General features: G+C 32.9%; 1 protein-coding gene across 1 annotated transcript; it reads right to left on the minus strand.

Annotated features, from left to right (window-relative positions):
- Positions 1-4,856: 4,856 nt before the first annotated feature.
- LOC136978499 (serine/threonine-protein kinase haspin-like) lies at positions 4,857-9,423 on the minus strand. The gene is made up of 10 exons (XM_067274218.1): positions 9,274-9,423; positions 8,646-9,184; positions 7,765-8,003; positions 7,513-7,695; positions 6,803-6,865; positions 6,041-6,132; positions 5,901-5,971; positions 5,454-5,685; positions 5,281-5,374; positions 4,857-5,201 (listed from the first exon to the last, which is right to left on the minus strand). The coding sequence occupies exons 1-10, from the start codon at positions 9,365-9,367 to the stop codon at positions 4,991-4,993; spliced, it is 1,818 nt and encodes a 605-aa protein (XP_067130319.1). The 5' UTR covers positions 9,368-9,423; the 3' UTR covers positions 4,857-4,990.
- Positions 9,424-12,665: the final 3,242 nt, after the last annotated feature.

A 12,665-nucleotide genomic window follows, 5' to 3' on the forward strand; every position in this document is an offset into this window, starting at 1 on the left:
AGCCGTTTTAGTGACTACGGCAGTTTTAAAACGGATTCATAACAAAATATAAGATACTAAAACTTGACTGTTGTCGCTTAAAAAGTTTAATGTTAACTGGCCATCAAAATGGGGCTATTTCAAATTAGAAGTTACAAAATATATATTGTGGCGGTCCTAATGTCAGTTCACACGCGTCGTTCCACGGTAGCCCACGTCCGAATCGGGGTCAATTATTTTAAAATTTCGAATAATAGACCGCGTTTGCTGTGAGCCGGACTCTTCTATTGCACTGTCACGGCGGCTTGCAGCTTGAATTATAATAAAACTGATTTTTTTTTAAATTTATTTGTTTCAAGTGAAATATAACATATGAAAATAAATAGCCACTGAGCAAACGACGCACCGGGAAATTTCCGATTTTCCGGTGGGCCAGTCCACCACTTTCTACTACACACTATCGGGGTGTTTCACCAACATTGCCTAATCGTGGTATTTGTAAGTCCGGCGATTAGACTAATACCGAGATTACCGACACGAGGATTTCACCACCAAATTTTAGCGAAGGATTAGTAAATCCCGAGATATTAAGAACAGGATTAGTGAATCCAATAATCTCGACACTAGAATACTTTCTTACACGTTACTTGATTGGATATTTCGGAAAGACGTAATACGCGCTTAGATAAAAACATGGCAGAAAACAAGAAACGAAGTCGACAACCCGATTTTTCTCATCGAGAAACAGAATACTTAATGGAGTTAATCGAGAAGTACAGTCAGTGGTGATATTCGAAATATTTAACAAGGGGTTCGCTAGCAGAAAATTTTTCCCTGACAATCACCGACAAATGAAATGGAAGTTTTGAATAGAAATAAATACAATACCTTTTCTTGCAACCGTACATCTAACAATCAGTGACGTACTTGGAACGTAACGAGCCGTGGGTGAAGGGCAGGTAACGATAATATTTTAGGGCTGTCGACCTTTTTTTTTAGGCAGGGGTAATGTTTACCGCGAAATGGCGCTTCTGGAAATACACACGTGTCATCATCTCTCGAGATACATTATACTTTTTCTTTCGCTGTCCATAGCCCGACACGTGTTCTACAGCCATCTTGTATTATCTCGCGCGCGTGGCATTCTGGGATCTCTCTTATGACTGGATCAAGAACTCTCTTGAATCTGTCGCGATTAGACCTCGATTGAAACGGTCGAGAGAGATCGCACCAAGACATACTCCCTGACCTTGCTCACAATCTACATTGAAATGCTCGGTACGAACGGGGTATAATACCCTATTCACACTGTATATTTTAAGCGGGATTAAGATTTAAGCAGAATTAAGTCGCATTGTCGAAAACAAGATTAACTACTCGTTCACACTAGGGGTGCATATACTTTTCGTTTTGTATGAATCGATCTGTAAAAGCGGATCAGTCCTTGTCACGTGATACAGATAGTTTCTGTCATGGCGGAAAGTATACAAGTAGGATCGAAGATGGCGGCAAACATTTGTTAGTTATTAATAGTCTCTCCTCGTTAGTTAACATATACTGAGTTTTAAAAATATTATACGTATAATATCTTTGTAACTCTGTATATGTTAACTAACAAGGATCAACTAATTAAATTAAAATTATCCATTTTATCTCTCGATATTAAAACTGTAGTTAGTACTAAACGACATACATTGTTATGAATTATCCTTTATTTGACAAAATTTTTTGTGCTCTTTCATACGAATTTTAATTCGTATTACTCTATGAATAAAATTGTTTTCCACAAAATAACATTTAAATAAAAATTTTACAAACTTAAAGAAAATAAAACTTGCACAAAAGATGAAAGTGCACGCCATACATTCTTGAAGTTCAACTTCTCAAAATTGTCTCTAAATACTTATTTTTTCATCTCAGTTTATCGGATATTTTAATAATGATGTTTTCACTTGCCATTTAATAGTTTTAAATAAGTTTCTTTGTCAACAATTAAACGTGTTTCTTCGTTATTTACTGTAAGCTTAACTTTAACCATGGAAGCCGCCATCTTTAATCTTTTTTATCCGATCCAAACGATCCTATTCTCCGCTCGGATTAGTTTGATCGCGATCCAGTTGATCCTAGATGGCGTTTGTATACGCAAATAGAGATTGATCGGATCGCAGTAGTTCCTTTGTATACACGATTTGAACGATCGAAGTGATCTTGGATCAGTTTGATTCCAAAAGTATATGCACCCTAGGTAATTAAAGCGAATTATTCGCTTAGCCCTCAAGTGGGTGTATTCAATATTACATTTTAAATAAAATCAAACTTTTGCTTATTTTTCATAAATCATCATAAATTAATTTATATTAAGTAATTTAAATTATAAATAACTTATTTAAAGATCATAAGACGTTAGTTAGGAATTATTAACATTTATTATCAGTGATGTCGTTGTCGTTGGCAACACGATTCTCTCAATGTTTATATCACTTTAGCGATAGAACTGTGATAAGAATGGATTTTTGACAGAAATTTATATATATAAATATATATATATATATTTTTTTTTCGTAAACAAGAAATTTATATTATCATTTAAACTTCTTGTACCGAAGCAGCATATACATGCTAACAGAGAAGAGTATCGTTTGTTCGAACATTTGAACCTGCACATCTGCTTCCGCCATTATTTTTGAACTTGTGACGGACCTCGTGGAAAGCTTGAAGCGACTTAAGCTTCTTTGAGAAAGCGATTTAAGCTGAGCCGGTTGTTTGTAGTTAAACCGGTTTAACGTTAAGTCAGTTCTGTTCATATTTCATACCTTAAGGTGGCTTAGTCATTTAAGCTGGCTTAAAATGAACAGTGTGAATAGGGTATAAGGAAAATTCAACTCAATATATAAAACAATCCGATGTAATCATCGCGGCCAGGTTTTATGGTGTTTTATTTATTTGCAGCAAACAAATGTCACTTTTGAGAACCCCATGGACATTCGTAAGTTTTAATAATTTACAAATGTCCATGGGGTTCTAAAATAATATATTAGCGAAAAAAATCTATAAATCCTTAACAAACCATTCGAAATAACTTTTATAATATAATATCATACCTGTTTGGATCATTTAGAGAACAAATTTTTTCTTTTGTAGAAGGCTTCTTCTTCTCCCCGTTTAAGCGAAATTTCTTCCAGGTCTTTGAATCTATACATAACAGTGTTTAAGAATAAATTAAAATTCAAAAGCAAATATAAAAGTATTACAGTATGTAATTACCTTGTTTGTTTTACTTTCGTATTTAGTTGATGAAAGTTGTTTGGCGATCTATCGATTGTCGTAAACGAACCGAGAATAATATAACTTCGTCACTCTTAACGTTATCTAGATCTGACAGTTATTCCATCGATAATATTGGATTTCTAATGCTCTTTGTGGCACTTGACACTTCCTTTTAAGAAAATGTTTCGAATATTGAAATGAAATAACGAATACAGAATCTCGTATACTGTATATTTAACGCTTTTACTTTTTTTTTAAATAGCAATTCCTAATATGTAATTTGATAATTACATTTTAGGAAATATTGAAGGTTTTTTGATACAAAGTCATCAGAATCACGTGTTCTTTTCCTTGTCAGTAAAGCGATCATTCGGGGAATAGAAAATAGTCTTAGGAAACGAAAAAACAAGTGCATATTTCCCTCTTCTTTCTTCTATGATTCATTCCATTGTCAAAGTTTCGTTATTGATTATTTGGTGGTTTTCTTCGATTTCTTCAATAGTGTCGCTTTCGTGCTCCTCCGTTTCTATCGATGGCAAAATCATCTTTGACATTGGAATCTTCTAAATCGCTAGAAAACTCATCCGTCTAGTTATAAGTCTCACCGAATGGGTAGAATAATCAGTTATGACTCTCCGAGGTTGTACAGAAGCTCTATTTTCTTTGATTACCAAACTGATCATTTACGCTTCGATCCTAATGATGGAGATAAACTAAATTTAATCGAATATTCAAAGACATTCCTATTGTTATATCTTTGAACTATTACTATAATTTATATCTAAACAAAAATATTTTTATTGTCACGAATTTTGTCTTATCAGACAATTCTGGATATACTAGATAGATCTACGTGGAAAATCACAAAAATACGAACTCGCGAACTGCTCGTCAGGCCATGGCGTAACTAACAACTAATTTTAAGATTTTGTTTTGTGGTTATCTGGGAGGATGATTTAAGAAGTTCAATCAAAATGGAAAAAAATTAAGCGTATCATAAAGTACTATTTATTTATAATTCTTTTTTAGTTTAAATTTTATTCCTAAACCTCCGAGGATCCAACACACGCATTAACCCCCGTAAGTAGCCTACTCCACAGCTGTCAGGATCACACTTTTCTATCTGAATATTTTGATTTAGGCCTACAGGTTTTTCCAGTTAGTAATGTATTAAATGTGAATGGTAAACATTTATAATGACATCAACGTGTATTTTTATAGAAATTGATGAGTGAAAAGGAATGTTACAGACATTCGAAATGCTTATCATCATCATAAAAACTAAATAAATTTGTTGCGTCCGGTCACGTGTTGGTTCGGTCTTCTTTTTTAAAATAACAAATAAAGGAATTATCAGATAACAACGCGGTACTCATCAATTAAAAAAATTGACGAGTACGAAATTGACGCAAAGGAATTGATGGACTGTGACTTTGATATCTTGGAATTGTTTGAAAAGTAGATATAAGTGTCTTTCGCCCTTTCCTTTAAACTAAAATTGCTCCCGTGTAGCTTATTATAAACATTTAATTGTTCAGTAAGTTTTTAAACGATACATTTCACGATTGCGTTCATAAAATTTAAGAAATGTATTTTTATCGTAAGAAATAATGTTGAATAATCTTCAATCAACATGAATTAAGTTGTATTTTATAATAAAATTTTGTATACAGTATCTATTATTAGTAGTAATATAAGAAATAAGAGAGTTTAGTCAGTCAGATTAAGAGAACGGATTATCGAATTAACGTAAAAATTCTAGAGTCACAAAAGTAGTAACGGAATCTTGAGACAAAAGGCATTTTTTCCAATAATTCAATTGAGTCAAAAAGATGTCTTCCGATGCTATATTGGGCGATAAAGATAGACTTTTCTCTAGCTTTTTCACGAGACAAGCATTTAAATACCACAACCACATAACGTTACTATAAGGCCAATATACACTCCAATCGTCACTGCAATTTAAATATAGGCATATTTAATCATTTTTTTTTTTTTTTTTTAAATCTCAGTCGGGTAAATATGATTACTCACTTATTATATTCGCGCATTTTCCTGTAGATTTTATGTTCTATTATATTTCTGTTGAAAGGCTGACGGGAAAGATCTCTATATACAGCTTTGTTTCCTGTTTATCATTTGATAATGATGAGTAAATATTGAATTTGGATCATTTGAATTACTGTTATTACTGGTACAATACTTACTTTGGCCTATGCGACTGAACGTATAATCAATAATAGTTGCTGCAATACCGTAACTGTCGATAGTAATTTTTTCCCCGTTTAATCGGAAAGGAATTGATGACAACATTGTCTTTTTAATTAATACATTTCCTAAATGTAAGTCCCGATGTTCAAAGTTTGCTGCAGATTCAGCTACAGCGATTGAGCAACTCACTTGTTTAATGATACTGCATACTTGCTGTGGCTGCAGGTTCTAAATGTAACAACGTATAGAAATTAAATATTTAGTGATTCGTAAGATGAAACGATTCTCGGCGTTTAAAATCATTGTGAGATGTCACAATAAGTAATTACTCATTTAAGTTTATATTAATTATCGGATATTAGGGATATCAGAGGCTTGGAAACAAGTTGACTTAAAAGAAGTAAATTCACAAAAACAAAATAAACGAGAATGACGATTCTTACACTCGATAATATTTGCTGTCCTTCATACTTCATGTCGTAAATAATATACATTTGATTAGATGGAAAATTACCTGAAAGAAATGAATCACACATAGAAAATGTATATCGATTAGATTACAGCCGGAATTTTATTATTTTACCCGGGTATTTGGTTCTAGATCGATATTTCAAATGATAAATGTCCCAAGCTTTGCAAAGATACTTTGGAAATGGACCAGTCACACAAGATACTCTGTTAATTTAACAAAATTTTAAACAAATTTTAATTAGTTATTTAATTGTACAAGAATTTTAAAATAAATAGATACAATACGATCGTGAAGTCACTCCGCAGTAGGTAGACTGACTTCTTTGCTCATGGGTATCCCATTTTCTCGCCTACCGCGGAACGACTTAACGATCGCACTGTATAACTATCGATCTAATTATATTATATAACTACGATGGCACTGTATAATATTAATATATACTAGAACAGATCCACTTTTGAGCGTTTCATTCGATTGTATAGGAGCCAGTTTCAAAACAAAGTCCTCCTGGGAAGCAGTCGACTAGCGGCCAGGTAGATAAAACTCTAAACACTGGTCGCGGGTTCGCGCTTGAATTACGGGCTGGCCCCGTGGAGTTTTCCAAGTTTTCTTCTCGTGTCTGAAGGGTCAGTTTCCCATAGAAAATCCTCCCGGCAAGAACTTTCTCCTTGGCAAATCGTTCATGTTTTGCGTATTCAATTCGGATTGATTTGATGTTACATCAATCCAATGCAAATTGAATATTTTTAATCGTATTAAAATATTTTAAATGTACAGAGAAATAGTTAAGAAACGTTGTTTCTTCCGATATTTACATTCCTGTGTATGAAACATTAGAGCATTTTAAACAAAAATATAATTTTTTATTCATACCTATTAATTCTAGCAAATCCAGATGTTCTGTTCATTTCATCGTCGGATAAGGAACTCAAGGTTCTAAATCGAGATAATAAAATGAGATTAGATATAATAAATATTTTCAAACTCTCATTTAACTTATTTTGTATCGTCCCCAAATCTTGCAACTCAGATGTCATCCACTTCTATCAAGATAGAAATCTGAAACTTTGAAGATATACCTAAGTCCGATCACAATGAATTTTAATGTGGGCCCACCCCATCCGAAACCCGATAAACAATCAAATTTAGAATTTAATCACGATGTGGTGAATTTGCTCAGATTCACAATGATGTGACCGGGTGATGAAAGACAGGGTTTTATACATCCGGAATAGCCCAACCACGAAAAATACATTCGCCCGGATTCGATCCCGAGTACCCTAGAGTGGAAGGCTGACGCTTTAATCACCTTAGCCTAGGAATTTCTTAATATAGAAAAAATTTAATGGAATAAACAATTTGTCAAAAATGTTTTTGATGTCCCCATAAATGAGAGGTCCTGGCCAAATGGTCCTATTGACCTCCATTTTGATACGAACGTCGTACATGATTATGAACATCGTTGAACTATTAATATATATTAGAATTGATATTGGTGATTGAAATATGTTTTTTCTTGTATGCCCGTACATACAGGGTTTTCCTTGTACTACTAAATAAATAAATTAATATGTAAGACTTACAGAGACGCAATTATTTCTGGATAAACTGTTTCAAAGTGTTCCATTTGTTTCCCATAAAAATTATTAAAACCGCTAACTGGGACAACTTTAAAAATCTGAAATGGAATTTCCCATTCGTCCAAAATGGCATACACGTTTCCATAAGATCCTTCGCCTAATTTTTTCCAACATTCGTCCTTGCAACTGTTAAAGACACTAAACTTAGGAAATTTTAGAATAATAAATTATTATGGAATTATGGAGAGTAGTTACTTTTCTGGAATGACTTGTGAGAATGTAAGAAGATTAATTTGATTACAAGCTTTCAGTACCAAATTATAATACTTTGTTCTCCGTTTCATCAAATCAGTTATGTTGAATCTGTCGAACGGTACATTCACACTCAACATTGAACTTGATCTCGACGTTCTTACTTCGGAGCATTGGTTGATAAATGATACTGTTTTTTCCGAACGGGTTTCTTTAATCGATAACCAAATTTCGGTATTGAACTGAAAATTTTAAGTTTACGTCACTACATTGTGTCTTCGAAAGAAAAGAAAATGAAAATTTTAAAATTATATATTTTATGTGAATCGTTAAGAATTACATTAAATGTAGCTTTGAGATCATTCGTGTTGCATTAGTAAGATTATTAATAACCAGATGATCGAGCCACTCTCATTACAGATATGCTCCAAATCCGTGATACGTATGAGAGAACATTTCGCGCAGAGGAAAGAATTAAAATTTAAAAAAAATATAATATTCATTTAAAATTAATACGCGCCTCACCAACGGGCTAGCTACGTGGATTTTTTTCAGATTTTCTTCACTAAATGATGCCGGTTTCTTACAGAAAGTCCTCCCGGGAGGCACCTCCTCTTTGGCAGATCACTCGTGAGTTGCATTGCCTTATCCCATTAACTATATCCTTTCTACCAATCAATGAGGGACCAGTTGTGAAAAAAGGATTGGTTTGATGGGCCATCTAGGTAGGAAGGACTTTTATAGGAAACTGGCCTCTATTTAAGCACTAGACACGCGAAGAAACTCAAAAAACTGCTCACGGCCAATGCGTTGGCCAGGCGCGAATCCACGATCGGTGGTTTATTCACTCGGCCATTGGCAGGTCGCTGAAAATATCAGCTTACATTTTTAAAAATCCACAATTTCATATCGAGATATTTCTTATTCAGATACTTGCGCGTGGATGCTTGCAAATAAATTGTTTTCCTACGAAGCTTCAAGTACGATATACGTGTCAGCACTGCTTTGAATCTCTCCTGCAAAATTGTCAAATGACGAACTCGTTTCAATTTTTCCTTCCTGTACCAAAGCTGAATGATCAGAATGACGGAAACGATCGTTCTTAGGAAAACGTTTTTGTTTCTGACATCTCTAAACCATCTTTGTATAAGCAAAGATTTAATCCACAATATCCAACGTTCTTTTAATATTGTTATCATCACTAATCTGGCGCAATGCTTAATCCACCAATTCTCCACGTAATTAATTGCTATTTTTGCCGATGCATTCCGAATGACGTCCAGCAAAATTTTCTTTTTATAATTATATTCATTGACTGTAGACATTATGTGTAAGGCCGATAATAATTTTAAGATGGAGTAACGCCTATCGTTTATGCTGTACCAAGTCAATATCCTTTCTACGGCTCCTTGTTTCATATTGTCTATAAATATACATACATAAAATAATACAAATAGATTTATATACAGTACAAGTGTCTTAATTTATAATTTTCACTGATTATTTACTTACTTAATTGCTTTAACTTAAACAATCCCGTCGATATAACGAGTAAAATTGAAATGATAACAGAAATTATATTTGTATATCCGAGGGTAGATAGCATTTTATAATTGACATTTATTGGGAATATATGATCTAAAATACCATGTTTTTGTTGTTCATTTTATTGAAATTATTATAAACATTATTTCGATCTATTGTTACTGGAGATAATCTAATTAGTATTCTAATAATGTAATCTTTAACGGATTTAAAAACAGATTAAACAAAAAAAACCTGCTATTATGCAGAGTAAATGTAGCATATTTAATAATTTATTTATCAATCTTAGGTTCTAACGTATAATTTATGTTTGAAAATATTAAAATATATCATTTTTTAAATAATTATACAGTAGAACTTCCGCCATACTCGTTTTCACGTTTTAATGTAGGCCTACAAGGTAGCCCAAAGTAAATTAACAGAAATACATCTTCAGGTTAAGGTAAATAACATTAACATAAAACAGTATATCTTTTATTTTAAAAAGTTCACCATATTTGGCTGAAATTTTTAAAATAAAAATAAAAAGTATAAATAATTTAAAAAAAAATCTTTCTTGTGCTCTTGAGCTACAAAAAAGATGCCTCCACGATGGAAATGTGCAAAATTGAATTCTTATATGATGTGACAATAAAATTATAAGGTTTTGATCACTATGAATCGATATTCTGTTTGTAATAATTTTCCTTTTAAAATACAGATTTGATATTTAAAATGTTGCAATAAGCTGCATACACTAAATTTAAACAAGGCATCACAAAAATGAATTACTTTTAAAATTTTTCGAATTAAATAATTCGCAAAACATTTCAACAATTGCTATTGGAACTGCAGTGCCACTCCGTGCGCGTTGTTAAAAGACCAGTAGTGATTGTAGCACTCTCGCAGCGAAAGAGGCGGTGCACTATTGCGCTGAATTACAAGCCTTACAATACCGTGCAACGACATGCAACGGTCGCTGCTTATGCCGCCATTTACGTTACATTTTCGCTGAATAAAAAAACGCAGTCATCTTGTATCTGCTGAATGCCCTTTGTAGTAGCGACACTTCCGAACATATTGAGCATTTTGACGTCAAAATGTTCGGAAATACCGCTAGTACTGAAGATGTTCGGCATAAAAATATTTAATTGTTCTGGTATAGTTGAATCTCCTGAACGCAGTCATCGAATTGCCTTTCTGATATCCTTTCTACTGAAGAACTCGCCTCAACTTTGGTCTCCATTCTTGTTAGGATTATAAATAACCTGTCGTTACTTTTAGTTTCAATTAAATAATAATTAATTTCCATGTAATGCACAAAATCAAAAATAAAGTCGCCATTTCTACTCCTAAGTTCTGTCGCCTGAGGCAGTTTACCTCTTAGCCTGGCCTTTCGGCACGGCCCTGCTCCTACGCGTAAAGTTGTGTGTCTTCAAAAAATGTTTTTACGATGTATCTGAAGTTCAATAGTAAAAGTTTTTTGTTTCAAAATTAATTTTTATCCTCCTTGTCTTCCAGTGTTCTCTTAAGTTTTTTTACATCTCCAGTGGATAGTAGTGCTCACTTTCGGGATCACTGATCTAGGTAATGTTGAGAATATTTTATCACTGTCCAATGTGTGGCATAAAATTATTAATTATTTTAAATTTTACTAACTCTTACTGTCTCTCTGCGTCTCCGCTATTACTGGAGTGTCCTGCCGTTCGTGGTCATTTAGGGACGACGGTGAAAGAAAGAAAAAAGATGGCAGCACCCGTACTATCGATAGTACCGATCTATGATTTAAAATATGTTTTTTTTAGAGACAAAAGAAAGGTCCCAATTGTGAAACTTAAAGACGTGAAAAACCCCAAGAAAACTCCAAGCGGCCAGCCTGTTGGTCAGACACGAATCCGCGCTCTACCATTCGACCCCCGTGGTTCCCAACGAATTGGATAACCATTAATAAATCGGTTTAGACATTTGACTATTTGAAAACACCGCAAGAAGATTATTCCGTCTTCTGTTCAAATATTAATCGCTTGTATTGCGAGGAGTTTTGTTAAATTTAAGATCATTTACTTTTAATATTTTAAAAATAAAATTATATACGTATTTTAATTTATATAATACAAATATTTTTTTTATTGTGAGCATATTATAAGCATTCGCACAACGATTACATTCTACATTAAGGCAATGATTGACGTCTGAACGAGGTATCTCTCGCCAATTTCATACGTCAAAAGTACTTTTTCCGCAACAATAAGACATTCAGAATAAACATCTTCCATCATTTTCAAAATGCTGGAAGATCTTTATTCTAAACCTTAAATTTCGGCAATTTTTGATGATTTTTTTAAAGTTCTATAATTCAAAAATGATTTTTCAGTCATTTATTTACTTTTATGTAGTCAGTTTTTCATTATTATAATTTATAAAATATATAAATAACAATATTTAAAATGATTATTTATAATAAATTTCGTAAATTAAATTATAAATCTATATATATAATCGAGACGAGTTGATAATAATAATAATAATAATCAGCGCAGAGCCCTAACGGTTAGGAGTTGAAAAGTTGAAATTTTGTACGCAGTTAGGGTACGTCACGAGGACGCACACTAAGAAGGGATTTTTCGAAATTCCTCCCCACGGGGAGAGGGACAGGATTAAGGCTTAACACTTTCATCAACAATGAAAGTGTCAACAATGGAATTGTTAGGAGAAAGCGACGTGCAAGACGCAGATGAAGTGTTTTTCGTTTTTGCGGAAAATCGAACGTATTTTTAGACCCATCTAAAAATTCTCTAATTAGTATGGAAACAGGGGGACCAAATTCTTGCATTTTGTGAAAACGGGTAAGGTTGAATATAACGAAATAATCTTAATTTTCGCTAAAACGGTTAGGATTGAAAGTTGAAATTTGGTACACAGGGTACCAAATTTAAGTACCAGAGTGTTAAATGAAATTACTATGTCGATGAGAATGGTGATAAGTTATTTTTCTGAATTCTTTCGAAATTGAATTTGAATATTATTCATATTTCGTGTTATGTAGACATTAAGTTGCGACACAAAAGGAGCAGGAAAACTGATGAGTCAATTTTGTGTAAAATACGAAATTTGTTATTTTGCATTCTTACGATATTATTATATTTGATCATTAAAGAACTGAATGTGTTTATCGTCTTCTAACAGAATTTATACAAAATACAAAAATAGACAACATCGTTTTACGTTTAAATTATTTTCTATGAATTTTATACTTTTATACTTCTTTAAATTGATTACTGTACCGAAAAATACACACTAACTTGTAAGAAACAATAAATATACTTTACGCTTCAATAAATTCAGAGAAAAGCGACGAGTCACAACTGTAATTAATTAAA

Source organism: Centruroides vittatus, unplaced genomic scaffold (assembly GCF_030686945.1).
Source record: "Centruroides vittatus isolate TY-2023 unplaced genomic scaffold, ASM3068694v2 contig_1154, whole genome shotgun sequence".
Lineage (NCBI taxonomy): Eukaryota > Metazoa > Arthropoda > Arachnida > Scorpiones > Buthidae > Centruroides > Centruroides vittatus.

Bases quoted from the DNA above. Each gene is read 5' to 3' on its own strand.
- LOC136978499 (XM_067274218.1), bottom strand. From the start codon at position 9,367: ATGCTATCTACCCTCGGATATACAAATATAATTTCTGTTATCATTTCA. The intron at 9,185-9,273 runs GTAAGTAAATAA...GTATATTTATAG, and splicing joins GTTTAAGTTAAAGCAATTAA to ACAATATGAAACAAGGAGCC. The intron at 5,686-5,900 runs GTAAGAATCGTC...TGTTACATTTAG, and splicing joins GACAGCAAATATTATCGAGT to AACCTGCAGCCACAGCAAGT.